This window comes from Puma concolor, chromosome B4 (assembly GCF_028749965.1).
Source record: "Puma concolor isolate L17-30 chromosome B4, mPumCon1.1.hap2, whole genome shotgun sequence".
Taxonomy (NCBI): Eukaryota; Metazoa; Chordata; class Mammalia; order Carnivora; family Felidae; genus Puma; species Puma concolor.
In genome coordinates this window covers 7,237,030-7,250,731 of record NC_141673.1, presented here as the reverse complement: position 1 = coordinate 7,250,731, position 13,702 = coordinate 7,237,030, and the positions used below count along the sequence as shown (strand labels likewise).

At 45.5% G+C, this 13,702-nt stretch overlaps 1 protein-coding gene and 1 long non-coding RNA gene across 4 annotated transcripts in view; one reads left to right on the top strand and one right to left on the bottom strand.

Moving 5' to 3' along the window:
* Window positions 1-12,578, top strand: part of MEI1 (meiotic double-stranded break formation protein 1) — a 79,413-nt gene extending 66,835 nt beyond the window's left edge. For both annotated transcript variants that reach the window (XM_086712148.1, XM_086712147.1), the window contains 5 exons: window positions 8,940-9,021; window positions 9,488-9,594; window positions 11,126-11,257; window positions 11,447-11,556; window positions 12,386-12,578. In XM_086712148.1, the coding sequence (XP_086568274.1) occupies window positions 8,940-9,021; window positions 9,488-9,594; window positions 11,126-11,257; window positions 11,447-11,556; window positions 12,386-12,431 (477 nt within the window). In that variant the 3' untranslated portion in view covers window positions 12,432-12,578. The remainder of the gene's footprint in view (window positions 1-8,939; window positions 9,022-9,487; window positions 9,595-11,125; window positions 11,258-11,446; window positions 11,557-12,385) is intronic.
* LOC147578863 (uncharacterized) lies at window positions 10,682-13,701 on the bottom strand. Of its 2 annotated transcripts, none has more exons than XR_015253269.1 (3): window positions 12,578-13,701; window positions 12,228-12,472; window positions 10,682-11,067 (listed from the first exon to the last, which is right to left on the bottom strand). It is a non-coding gene; the product is annotated as an uncharacterized LOC147578863 (long non-coding RNA). The 2 variants fall into 2 exon arrangements; XR_015253268.1 differs by having other exon boundaries at window positions 12,620-13,699.
* Window position 13,702: the final 1 nt, after the last annotated feature.

The following is a 13,702-nucleotide window of genomic DNA, read 5'->3' as shown; positions in this document are numbered from 1 at the left end:
TTGGATACTAACCCTTTATCTGATATATCATTTGCAAATATCTTCTCCCATCCCATCAGTTGCCTTTTAGTTTTGTTGATTGTTTCCTTCACTGTGCAGAAGCTTTTTATTTTGATGAGGTCCCAGTAGTTCATTTTTGCTTTTGTTTCCCTTGCCTCTGGAGACTTGTTGAGTTAGAAATTGCTGCGGCCAAGATCAAAGAGGTTTTTGCCTGCCTTCTCCTTGAGGATTTTGATGGCTTCCTGTCTTACATTTAGGTCTTTAATCCATTTTGAGTTTGTTTTTGTGTATGGTGTAAAAAGGTGGTCCAGGTTCATTCTTCTGCATGTCGCTGTCCAGTTTTCCCAGCACCACTTGCTGAAGAGACTGTCTTTATTCCATTGGCTATTCTTTGCTGCTTTGACAAAGATTAGTTGGCCATACATTTGTGGGTCCATTTCTGGGTTCTTTATTCTGTTCCATTGATCTGAGTGTCTGTTTTTGTGCCATGGAGATCATTGTTTATCCAGCCATCACATACTGTGAAGGGTGGTGGGGCATGGAGGTATGTTAGATGCCTGCCTTTGAGGAGTTAACATTTGGTGGGGAACTGCTATGTAGACAAGAAGTGATAACACAATGTGGTCAGTTCTGGGCTAAAGGGACACACTGCATTGTGGGGTACAGGGTGTAACTGATAGCCTAGTATGGGGTTAATGCAAAGCTGGCTGTCAGAGAAGGTTTCCTGGTAGGGATGCTTGAGCTGAGCTGAAAAGACCAAGTGATTTGTCCTACATCCCTACAGGCAGGGGGGCATCAGAAACAGGATTGATCTTGATGGCAGCACCATTTTGTTCTCTGATATGGACTCATTCCCTGTTCCTGGCCTTGTGGCCTGTTTCCAACCCTTGATTCCCCAGAACTTTCTTTTCTTTTAAGAGGCTTATTGTGTATTATTTTCTTTTCTTTAAAAAAATTTTTTTTAATGTTTATTTATTTTTGAGAGAGAGAGAGACAGAGCATGAGCCAGGGAGGGTAGGAAAGAGGGGGAAATAGAATCCGAAGCAGGCTTCAGGCTCTGAGCTGTCAGCACAGAGCCCAATGCAGGGCTCAAACTCACGAACTGCAAGATCATAACCTGAGCCGAAGTCGGGCACTTAACCGACTGAGCCACCCAGGCACCCCTATTGTGTATTATTTTCAAATATGAGCTGGTCACTGTAGGGTTACGGAAGCCCTGGATGTTTATGCTGTTTTTGTTAGACTTGGATTCTCTCTTCTTGCCCTTTGGAGCTTGTCTAAGAGAGATCCTTATGGTCTGATCTGAGGGCAAGTCGTTCATAAGACAAGAGGAGGGAGGTTGGGGAGGGAGCCAGCAAATGAGTGAGGGGAGTTGCAGAGACTTCCTGGGGTGGGATGTGGGCCTTCATTTGAGCAGACACTACTTGGTGTCCAGATGATGACTGCACATATATGATACGGCTGTTGATTGTGGGAGATCATGTTCAAGGACTGATCCCCACTGAACCTGTGCACAGTATGGGGAAGGTTGAGAAATGTCAGGAGATAGAAGTTGCTGGCTCTGTGGTTGCCGAGATTTGTCCTGCCAGCGAATCTCTGCACAAGGCTCTGTACCTTTAACTGTCTCTGTTGTAACTTCCCATTTTCCTATCAGTCTTCCCAAGACTGTGAGCTCCTCAAAGGTAGGAACTGTGTCTGACTAATCTTTGTGTCTTGTTCCCCTTGTGGGTTCAAAACCAGATGAGAAATCAGGAATCAGATGAGAACCAAAACATCAGCTTTATTTCTGGTAAACACTGTAGTAGAGTGTAGCTGGGACTTCAGGTCATACTGGGCTTATTTTTTTTTTTTTTGTCTCTACTTTTTCATATACAGCAGAGATTAAAGAATTTTACAGTGACCATTCATATACACACCACCTAGATTTTATTAACATTTTACTGTACTTGCTTTATCATATCTATTCAAAAAGAGCTTTTAAACCACCGCCTTTCCCCCAGGCCAGACCAGGAGCCTATATGCAGGGAAATTATGTTTGCATTGTGGACACTTAGCCAGCTGGCCAAGACCTTAAGAGTTTAAGTTCATGAGAGCATGACCTTTAATACCTTGATCCTGTCTTGATGGCATAGTACATGTTAAGCTAGTATCTTACCTATTAGATTAATCTGTCCTTGGGTGAGGAGGAGCCAGTTAAATGTGGGAGGAAGGGCAAATGCTTTCTCTTCAATGTTTCTGAAAGGGCTGAAGTTCCTATTTTAACATTCAGAACATAGGGAAAAAATTATTCCCTTATACTCTATATCCAGCATGAAACCTGGCACTAAATTGGCATCCAGTGTTTGTTGAATGAATGAATGAATGAGGACACAGAAATGAATATGACATTAAGTACTCAGGTTGTAGGAAGCACAATTACAATTAATGCCAAAATGACCTATTATTTGAATCAAGAAAATCTCTACAGAAGAGGTTACATTTGAACCAGGCCTTGAGTGATGGAAACCTTCCTTAAACTAGTGGCTTAACCACTAAGGGATCAGTGACTTCCTTTAGCACCATCACCATTCACTTTCCCTGCCCAGGGCCCAGGGCTGCGACACTCTCCTGTGCCTCTGGTGGTTTTTTTTTTTTTTGGTTTTGTTTTGTTTTTTAAATCATGGTAAAATTAACATCACAAAATTAATCATTTTTAAGTTACAATTCTGTGGCAGTGAGTACATTTACATTGTTGTACAAACACTACCACCTTCCATCTGCAAAACTTTTTCATCTATCTTGTCGAACTAAAACTCTGTCCATAATAAACAGTAATTCTCCATTGTCCCCTCTCCCCAGCCCTTGACAGTCACCATTCTACTTTCTGTCTCTATTCAACTATTTGATTCTTCTAGGTAGCTCATTTAAGTACAATAATATAGTATTTGTCTCTCTGGAAGTTTTGGACTGTCCTCAGCAGTCCCTGGGAAGGGGAACCAACTGAAATAACTCATGAATTCTTCATGAGAGGCTACTGGGCCTGTGCTGGTTGTAGGAAAGTGTGGTGAGGAGCTGCTCAGCCTCACAGTCACTGTCCCTGTTACTGCCTGATGAACAGGGCCAAGGAGCCCCTTTCTCCTTTCTCTCACTGACACACTCCTGAGAAATTCCCTGGCCTCCTGCCTTCAACCATAGTGACCTTTCTGTCACTGCCCTTAATCCAAGGAAGTATATGGAAGAGTCATTTTGTTTCTGTGTCCTTCCCTCAGGGCTGGAGATAAGCCTTCTTCAGACCTTCCATAGTTTTGTCATTTAAAAATGGTTCTTTATTTGTTCAATCATTCATACATTCAGCAAATATCAATCCCACAGCAATCCAAGAATAGAGGAGGTCTCTCTCTCTCTCCTGAGCTCCCAGAGTGGTTTATTCAGTCCTGTAATGAGGATTGTATTTATCATATTTTATTATATGGTCAGTGGTCTGAATTTCTGTCTTCTTCTGTAAAACTATGAATTTCTTTTAGGCAAAAACTTTCGCTGCTTGTGGGGGTTGCAGTCAGAGAAGGCCTCACAGAAAAGGTGACATTTGAATGCAGCCTAGAACAGTGTCTAGGCAGAGGTAGAGGGAAGGGCATTCCAGGCAGGGAGGACAGCATGAGCAAAAGTGCATAATATGGAAGTGCATGGGGGAGGGAGAGGTTGAGGGGCGGCAAGAAGTAGAAGATGACACTGAGGAGCTGGGCAGGGGCCAGACTAGTCAGTACCTTACGTGCCAGGCCAAGAGGTGCTGTGGGGAGCCATGAAGGGCTTCTATCAGACTGAGTTTTTGAAAGGTCACTGGCAACCACAGTAGGAAAGAGGGGTGGGAGGAGAAAGCCTGAAGGCAAGTGGACTGTTGAGCAAGAGATTGTTACAGTTACCCAAGTAAATGACACCGAGGCCCGTGTCACACCCACTGAGATAGCTAAAATGAAAACAACAGATTATATCAAATGTTGGCAAGAATGTGGAGTAAGTGGAGTCCTCATACATTATTGGGGTGGGAATGCAAAATGGTGCAGCTACTTTGGAAAACAGCCTGGAAGTACTTCAAAAAGCTAAACATAGAATTTCTGTATGCCCAGCGGTGCTATTCCCAGGTATATGCCCAAGGAGATTGAAAGTGTGTGTCTACACAAAAACTTAAACACACATGTTCATAGCAGTACTATTCATAATAGTCCCAAGTACAAACAACCCCAATGTTCATACACGTACAATTGAATACTATATGGCCATAAAAAGTAATGAAGCACTCACATGCTACAATGCAGGTGAACCTTGAAAACATGCTCAGTGAAAGAAGCCAGATGTAAAAGACCACATATTATATAATTTCATTTGGATGAAATGTCCAGAATAGGCAAATCCATAGAGACAGAAAGTAGATTAGTGGTTGCCTAGGACTGGGGTTGGGAATCAGGGAATGGGGAGCAACTATTAATGAGTATGGGGTTTCTTTTTGGGATGATGAAAATATTCTGGAATTAAATAGCTGTACAACTCTGTGAATATACTAGAAACTACTGATCTAGGGACGCCTGAGTGGCTCAGTTAAGTGTGTGACTCTTGGTCCTTGCTCAGGTCCTGATCTCACGGTTTGTGAGCAAGCAGAGGAGGTGCAGAGAAAGAGGAAGACACAGAATCCAAAGAGGAAGACACAGAATCCAAAGCAGGCTGCAGGCTCTGAGCTGTCAGCACAGAGCCTGACATGGGTCTTGAACCCACAAACCGCAAAATCATGATCCAAAGTTGGATGCTTAACAGACTGAGCCACCTTGGTACCCTGATCTGTACCTTTAAAAAGATTAATTTTGTGGTTTATGAATTATATCTCATTAAAGCTGTTATTAAAAAAAAAAAAAGCAGTATCAAGAGGGAAAAAATGACAGTAAGAGCTAAGCTAGGGCACTGGGTGCTAGTCCTCTGACGTCTCTGGTCCAAAGCAGCCATGCAACATCAGCACCAACGATTGAGTGCTGGGCAGAGTGTGCAGTCTTCAGCTGTCTGAGCCAAGGTAGCTCAGTGCAGTGCTGTGGAAGGTGCACTGGCCAGAATCATAGAGATCTGCATCATAGTCCCTGCCCCGCTCCTAACTCTGAAGGAGTTTAGCAAGTCAATTCCTCTTACTGATCCTTGATTTCTCTATCTGCAAAATGTAAGGAGTCTTTCAGCATTAAGCAATTTGGGCCTATGAGAATAGCCTCCATTCCCCCAGGAATGGAGCACAGCCCAGAAAAGCGTTGGTTGTAGTGAGGATGGAGGCGGTGTTCAGGGTTCACCATGCTGGGTCACGCGGGGCAAAGAGAGCAGGTTAATAGCAGTGGGGGGGAGGGCTGTGTACTGGAGGACTTGCATGGCATTGGAGTAGGGAGAAGCCAGGGCAAAGTTCCCTTTTTACTTCTCAGAGGAGCCACAGGACTATAAATCTCTGTCTCCAGAGAATACGTACAGTACGTTTGTTTTGGGTTTCTTTGGAGATGGAGACCTTGGCCAGCAGGTGGAGCTGCAGGAAGGCAGGAGGGGGCCCTTTCTTGTGGCCAGGACTAACAATAGAGCAGGCCACCTTGGGAGGAATAAGAGTGTCTTGTGGCTGGGGATCTCCAAGCAGAAACCCAGCAAGAACTCCTGGATTCCAGTCCAATTGCTACATCCCTGGGGAGAGTTGGGGAGAGGTAAGGCTGTGTCTGAGCAGGGAAGAAACAATTATCCTTGTGCTTAGATTTGGCTTTGTGATTAGGGTTGGAGTAGAATGTTGTTACCAGATTGGAAATCAGTGAGCTGGTTAGTTTTACAAGATGTGAGGCTTTGATCTCAGGTATCGTTCCTACAAGAGCAGAGGTATATGTCAGGTTAGGGTTCTAGGAGAGTAGGAGGTGGGGAGGAAGGGGAGAAGACATTTATCAAGTGCCTACTCCGCACAAACACTTGACCTACATTATTTATTTACTTAAAAATTTTTTATGTTTATTTATTTTTGAGGCAGAGAGAGAGAGCGTGAGCAGGGGAGGGGCAGAGAGAGAGAGGGAGACACAGAATCTGAAGCAGGCTCCAGGCTCTGAGCTGTCACCACAGAGCCCAATGTGGGGCTTGAACTCAGAACCATGATATCACGACATGAGCTGAAGTCAGACACTTAACTGACTGAGCCACCTAAGTGCCCTGTCGTATGTTATTTATCCATCACAACTCCTCTGTAAGGTAGAAATTATCATCTCCGTTTTATAGACAAGGAAACAGAATCCCAGAGAGGTTAAGTAACCTGCCTAAGTTCACACACTTTTAGGTCAGGATTTAAACCTAAATCCTTTTCGGGGCTCCTGGGTGGCTCGGTTAAGCGGCCGACTTTGGCTCAGGTCATGATCTCGTGGTCCGTGAGTTCGAGCCCTGCGTCGGGCTCTGTGTTGACAGCTCAGAGCCTGGAGCCTGTTTTGGATTCTGTGTCTGTCTCTCTCTGACCCTCCCCCGTTCATGCTCTGTTTCTCTCTGTCTCAAAAATAAATAAACATTAAAAAAAAAATTTTAAACCTAAGTCCTTTTGTTTACAAAATCCATGTTCTTTCAGTGTCCCAAGAAGTGCATCTTGTGAACAGGGGCCATTGTTACCAGAGTGGTGGTACCTGGCATTCCTAATGCCCAGTGGTCCCAGCTCCTCATCCAGGTGGTGCTTGCTGGGTTTCTCAGGTAATATGGAGACAGAGTCAGAGAGTGGCACTGGGGCCATAGCTCTTTGCCAGGTGGGGAAACCAAGGCATGCTGGCTCATGTGTGTGCCTGGGAAGAGGCTGGAAGTGCCCACTGGTTAAGAGTTAGGTTTAGGTTGGAGAAGGAGAAAGGGCACAAGGCCCAGGGTTTGGTTCTAGATCTGCCACCTACTGATATATGCAGGTGTCCTCAGGTCAAGTATTTTCTCTCTGGGCCTCATTTTCTCAGCTGTAAAATGAGGTAAGTGGATAGCTCAAACACTTCAAGCTGTGTTCCTTACAGGACTTAGGAGTTCTGTGTAGAAAACCCAGGGGTTTTTAAAGGGAGGGCGTATTTCTCCTGTTATGCATTTCATGAGGATGTTCTCACCCTTTATTGAGTGTGTACTCTGTGGCAAGCATTGGCTGAGAACTCTGTATCCATTTCTCCTTCAACCCTCTCAGCAACTCAGGTAATTTTAAAATTCCCATTCAGCAAGAGTAAGTGACTTTAGCCAGGGTCACATAGATGGTAAGTGACTAAGCAAAGATGCAAACCCAAGTCTGTCCTATGTTCTTAACCATCACATTGCTGCCTTTGAAAGAACAGTATGAAAACAGCATAGCTTTGTTTGTTTTGACATTTAAAAAAATCATTTTTTATAACTTACATGCAATAAAATTCATTGATTTTAAGTGTACAATTAAATGAGTTTTGACAAAAATATAGTTTCATAAACACTACCACAATCATGATATAGAACATTTCCATCACCCTAGAAAATTCTCTGGTGCCCCTTGGTAGTTAATCTCTTCTCATCCCTGTCCCTCAGTACATACTGATCAGCTTTCTGTCACTATAGTTTTGCCATTTCTAGAATTCCTAGAAGTGAAATCATACAATATGTGGTCTTGTGTGTCTAGCTTCTGTCACTTAGCTTAATGCTTTTGAACTTCATTCATATTGGTGTGTGTGTCAGTACTTCATTTCTTTTTACTGGTGAGTAGTCATCCATTATATGGCCATACCACAGCTATTTACCTATTAACCTATTGATTTGGGACTTCCAGATTTTTGACTATTATGCATGCAGTTGTTCTTCATATGGAAGTACAAGTCTTTGTGTGGACATATAGTTTTATTTCTCTTATATAGGACTGGAATTGCTGGGTCAAATGAGGTATTTGTTCTCTAATGTGTGTAACAAGTTATCACAAACTTAATGGCTTAACACCACACTGTTTATCACCTCACAGTTTTTTATATCAGAAGTCTGAGTGGGTTTGAGCAAGTTCTTTGCTTAGAGTTCACAAGGCTGAAATCAAGGTGTTGGCCAGACTGGGTGCTTATCTCGGGAATCTGGGAAGAAATCCACTTCTTCTGCAGGGGCCTCTTCTAGCTCTTTGCCCACATTCTTTCTCACTGGGCCCCTCTATCTTCAAAGCAGCAATGCGTGCTGAGTCCTTCTCACATCTCCAGGCTCTCTGGTTCTTCTGCCACCAGCCCAAGAAAATGATTTTTCAAGGCCCCAACAATCTCATTTTGCCCTATAATGTAACATAATCACAGGAATAACATCTGGGAGCAAAGGTCATGGGACCATCTTAAAATTCCGCCTAGCACATATGGTAAGTACATATTTACTTTATAAGAAACCATCAAATTGTTTTCCAAAATGGTTGCATCATTTACTTTCCCACCAGAACTATATGAGAGTTCTAGTTGCTCTACATTCTAACCCACATGGTATCGTCAGTCTTTTTAATTTTAGCTGTTGGTGGGTGTGTAGTGGTAGTTTTCATTTGCATTTCCCTAATGACTGATGACAATGAGATATTTTGGCATGCTTATTAGAGCATAAAATTTTGTTTGATGAAAGGTTCTGCTTTAAAAAAAGGTTGAAACTTACTGGCTTAGATAAACTGTGAGGTTCTTACAGAGTCTGTAATCTATGAATCTCTTAATGGGGCCCAGGGCTTATCTCCTTTTCTGAAACAGCCTCTTGAATGTAGGTAGAACATAGGTGAATCATCAGTATAAGCACTGTGCTCTGCTCTGTGTGTGTGTTAGACATGAAACCAACGAACATTCCTTGATTATCTACAGGGCTACAATCCCATATCTGAAATTCTGAAATCCAAATTATTCTGAAAACCAGATTTTTTTTCTTGATTGACACCAAAACTCATTGGTAGCAAAACCTGACATTAACTTCTGTGGGGTTTTGTTTGTTTGCAGAAGGACCCTCTGTTGTCCTATGCCTGTGTTGCCTGCCTGGAAGCCTTGCTTGATTACCTGCATGCCCGGAGCCCAGACATCGGTAGAAACCCTCCCTATTTTCTGATGTTCTCATAGGGGCAGCCAGCCCCTGCCACCCTCCTGTCCCAGACTTCCAACCTCTGTTCTTTGACTCACACTCATTTTGTTTAATTCTTTTCATAATACTACAAGGGCATTGCCATGCCCATTATACAGATGAGGACATTGTAGTTCAGAGAGATCCAGGAACCTGCCCAACCAAGGTCAAAAGCTCTTAAATGGCAGAACTCTTCCTATGCCTGCTTCCCACAATAGTGGGATATGTGGTTTCCCTGGGCCAGGTAGCATAGGTGGATAGAAGCCCAGGGAAGAAAGAAACTTCCTGCGTTCAGGTCAGTTTGTCCAATGCCCTGCCTCTAGCTGGACAACCCCTGTTTGAGCCAATCCGAGAAAGTCCTCTTCAGCAATGCTCCATGGTCTATGGAAAAGTAGCAGTAACAGCCTAGAGTGACTGGTGTTTCCTGTAGCATTCCATGTGGTCTCCCAGCCCTGGAATCGGTTTTTGCTGTTTACCCTCCTGGATGCTGGAGAGAGTTCCTTCCTCAGACCTGAGATCTTGAGGCTCATGACCCTGGTAAGTACTTAATGGATGGTCTTGTGGTCTGAAGAATGTGATGAGCTGGGTGGTCCTGAGGAGACCAGGTAGAGGGGTAGAAGGTAGAGGGGCTGGGTGGGTCTTCACCCTACAAGAAGCCTGCTCAGAGAATTCCTCTAAACACCCACATCTTCTCACCCCAAAAGACCCAGATACTCCTAATTTATTTGCATATGAATCATGAATCATTGGCTGGGGCCTACCTGCCGTACCCAGATCCTATGCTAGGGACCAAAGGTGTTACTGAGCCAAATGCTCTGCCCTTTAAGGGTCTGTCAGTCTTGAGAAGGAGATAGACAGGAAACTAATAGTTAAAACATGATGTTATTAGTGGCAGAGTAGAAGATATGCTAAGAACCTAGCTTGTGGTAAGTGCCCACTGAATAAACAACAAAGCAGTGAGCCTGTGAATGATAGTAAAGCGGATCAATGAATAAATCAGTGGTTGGTGTGGGAACACAGAGAAGAGTACAGTTGACCCTTGAATAATGTGGGGGTTATGTTGGTCCCTGAGCAGTTGGAAATCCGAATATAACTTTTGACTCCCCCAAAACTACCTACTAATAGCCCACTGTTGACTAGAAGCCTTACTGATAACATAAACAGTCAGTAAACACATATTTTGTATGTTATATGTACTGAATACTGTATTCTTACAATAAGCTAGAAAAAGAAAATGCTATTAAGAAAATCGTAAGTACAGTACAGTATTTATCGAAAATAATCTGTGTAGGGGCGCCTGGGTGGCGCAGTCGGTTAAGCGTCGGACTTCAGCCAGGTCACGATCTCGCGGTCTGTGAGTTCGAGCCCCGCGTCGGGCTCTGGGCTGATGGCTCAGAGCCTGGAGCCTGTTTCCGATTCTGTGTCTCCCTCTCTCTCTGCCCCTCCCCCGTTCATGCTCTCTCTCTGTCCCAAAAATAAACGTTTAAAAAAAAAAAAAGAAAAAAAGAAAATCTGTGTATAAGTGGACCCATGCATTTCACTCTCGTGTGGTGTAAGGGTCCACTGTAACTATTTCTGCCAGAGCTGGGAGGGAGAGGTGAGTAAGAGTGTAGTAAGCACTCAATTAATGCCTGTATTTCTTTAATAAAATGAAAGAACATTCAGCAGGAAGGTAACATTTTAGCTGAGGCTTGAAGGATTATTAGGCAAAGAGGAGGAAAAGTATTCCAAGTAGTGAAGTGAAAATAGCAGGGGTACGAGCACCTGGCAGTGTGTTTGGGTAACCACCATAGTCCATTTTGACCATGAGCGTGAGGTACAAGGCCAAGGGGTGAGGGGAAGGGTACTGAAGAGGTCAGCAGGACCAACTCTCTCAGGGTTTCATACTCTGCCTCATTTATTCCACTTCTCCTGGACCCACCAACTCTGGGCTCCTGAAGGCAGGGTTCTGTGGGCTTCAGATCTGTGCCCCCAGCCCACTGCCAATCACAGCAGGGACACAGGAAATGTCTGTGAATGAAGGAGATACCAAATCACTGTGTGTTTGCGGCTTCTCTCCCTGGCCTAGTTTGTGCGGTTCCAGAGCAGCAGTGTCCTTTCTCGTGAGGAGGTGGGTCATGTTCTGCAAGGCGCAGCTTTGGCTGACCTCTCTACCCTGTCGAATACCACACTCCAGGCTCTGCGTGGCTTCTTCCTGCAGGTGGGTTGGAAGGGGATGCCACGGAGCCTCTGTAAGGCTAGACCCTCCACGCCATCTTCTTTGTGGAGGATGAGCCCTCCGGCCACAGCAGCTAGAGGGAGGTCAGGAGTACAGAGGGTGGAGGGTAGAGAGGATCTGATGGAGTAGGCACTGAGAAGGCCTGTCTCCCCTGCCCTCTTCTTGCTCCAGGTCCAGAGCATGGGCCTCCTGGCTGATGAGAGCACGGCCCAGACCTTGCACGTCTCCTTGGAGGGCCTCTCCCCTAGCACCTCCTCAGCCGAGCCGCCCCTGGACATGCTGTATCCTTTCCTGAATCTGGGAGCTTGGCCTGGGCAAGGTCATCCAGGCTATGGGAGGCTGTGGCATCATGCTTCAGAGGGGTGCACTGTCTACAGCCCTGTACTTTAAAGCATGTGGGTCAGTGAGAATAATTAATAGTGATAGCAACGACAATGACGTACTCTGTTCTAAGTTCCCACCAAGGGCCAGGCACATTACATGTATTGTGTCTAATCCCCACAGAAGCCAGGGATGTTAATATAGCTATAACTTAGACCAGAGAGGTTAAATGACATGCCCAGGATCACACAGTAATAGCATCAGGATTTGACCCCTGTTTATCTCCAAAGCCGTATCGCCAAACTCAGGAAGGAGCTAGTCCTTCCCCAAAAGCTTTGGAGAAAGTTGCCCAAACCCAGATACGGGTGCTTCCCTCAGCCCAACATGGGGGGTGCTGTGTGACTGACATGTCCCCGAGAAAGCCTGGGGCTGTGGGCAGTAACTAGAGGCCCTTTGGGGGTGGTTGTGGTGCTCCAGAGACACTTCAGTCTGTGTGTTGTTTGGTGGTACTTCCTCCCCACCCCCACTGGCTACCTCCTTGGCTTTCTTCTTTCTCCTCCTTTTTCTCTCTCCTCTTTTCTCCTCTTTCCCTTGTGCATGGAATGTTCCCTGTTGAATAGCAACTACCTACCCAGGTGTTTGGGTCCCAGTTTTAGAATCCAGCCCACTATTCTTAAGAGCTCTTCTGTTCTTGTGTGACTGTTTTTGCCCTTTTTGGGCTCTAGAAGTGTGGTTCTCCCACGGTTGGCTCCACCTTTCTGCTGTTCTCCTCTCATGTTTTGCTGCCAGTTGCCTGGGAGGGGTGGCTGTATCCCTGTCCCACATCAGAGACTGATCCTCATGACTCGAAGGCCCAGAAACGGAGAGAACTGTGACCTGGAGAAGAAAAAGTCAGGGCAGAATTGTTGGAGAAATGGATGACAATTGTAGCCGTTCACTCTATTGTTGAAGTGGAATCAGGAAATAAAATGATACACTCACATGTCTCTGTGGGCTCTCCAAAAAACACTTCACTCTGTTTACCTTGGCTCCCTGGAGCTGATAACTCTGCCAGTAGGATAGTGGATTGCTTCGGTAAGGAATGGATGGCCTCCTCAGGGACAGTGGGTGGGATTTGTTCTGCTCACATGTAAGGAGCACCAGCTGGATGCCTCAGCTGTACCCAGAAAATGCCACTCGCAGGTCATCCACGGGGCTAGAAGTGCAGAGAAAGTCCATGTTTGGTACCGGTGTGATCCAAGTGCTCCAAGAGGCAGCCTCACCTCACATGGAGCTGGAGAGAGGTACAATTTTCAGGCAAGGACGCTGAGCAGGTGAAATTCTTCTCTGCCTTGCTAGCTCGGTGGAACTGTTCCAGCTCAGCCCTTCCCTGGCTAAAGGAGGTCCCTTGCTTCTTTCTGTGGGCCCTTCCCAGAGCTTGTATCTTTATCCCCACGTGTGCGGTTCTTTTAATGTCTGCTCTCCACCGTTGTGCCTGCTTCCTGTTCCCAGCTCAGCCCACCGTGCCTCTTGCCTGCCGTCCCCAATCCGGGTGCCCGTAAGTGGACAGCCCATCCTTACTCCTTGGGTTTGGCTGTATGGACCCTGCACAAAACTGATATGAACTCTGCCCTAATGAACTGCACTGTAGGTTTCTTCTTCTTTTTTTTTTTTAATAAAGTTTATTTATTTTAGTAATCTCCACACCCAAAGAGGGGCTTGAACTCACAACCCTGGTATCAGAAGTCCCATGCTCCTCCCCTACTGAGCCAGCCAGGTGCCCCTACAGGCTTAAAAAAACAAAACAAAACAAAACAAAACAAAACACTGTTAGTCCGTGACCCACCAAACTGATCCTGCCAACTATGATTTAAAAAACACTGTCAGCTTATGAAAAGTTTCGGTCAGGGCGCCTGGAAGGTCACGCGGACGGCAGGGGTCAGGGCCTCAGTCCGCTGACGCGCCCTGTAAGTCAGGCACAGACCCCACACAGACTTAACTTCCTTCAATCTGACCGTGACAGAACGCCGAACGATCGCGCCCCGGCACAAGCTTGGCGGGACCGGACTCCAACTAACCGCGCTGAGGACCCGCGCGGGAGCCCAGCGGGGCGGGGCCGGAAGTGAA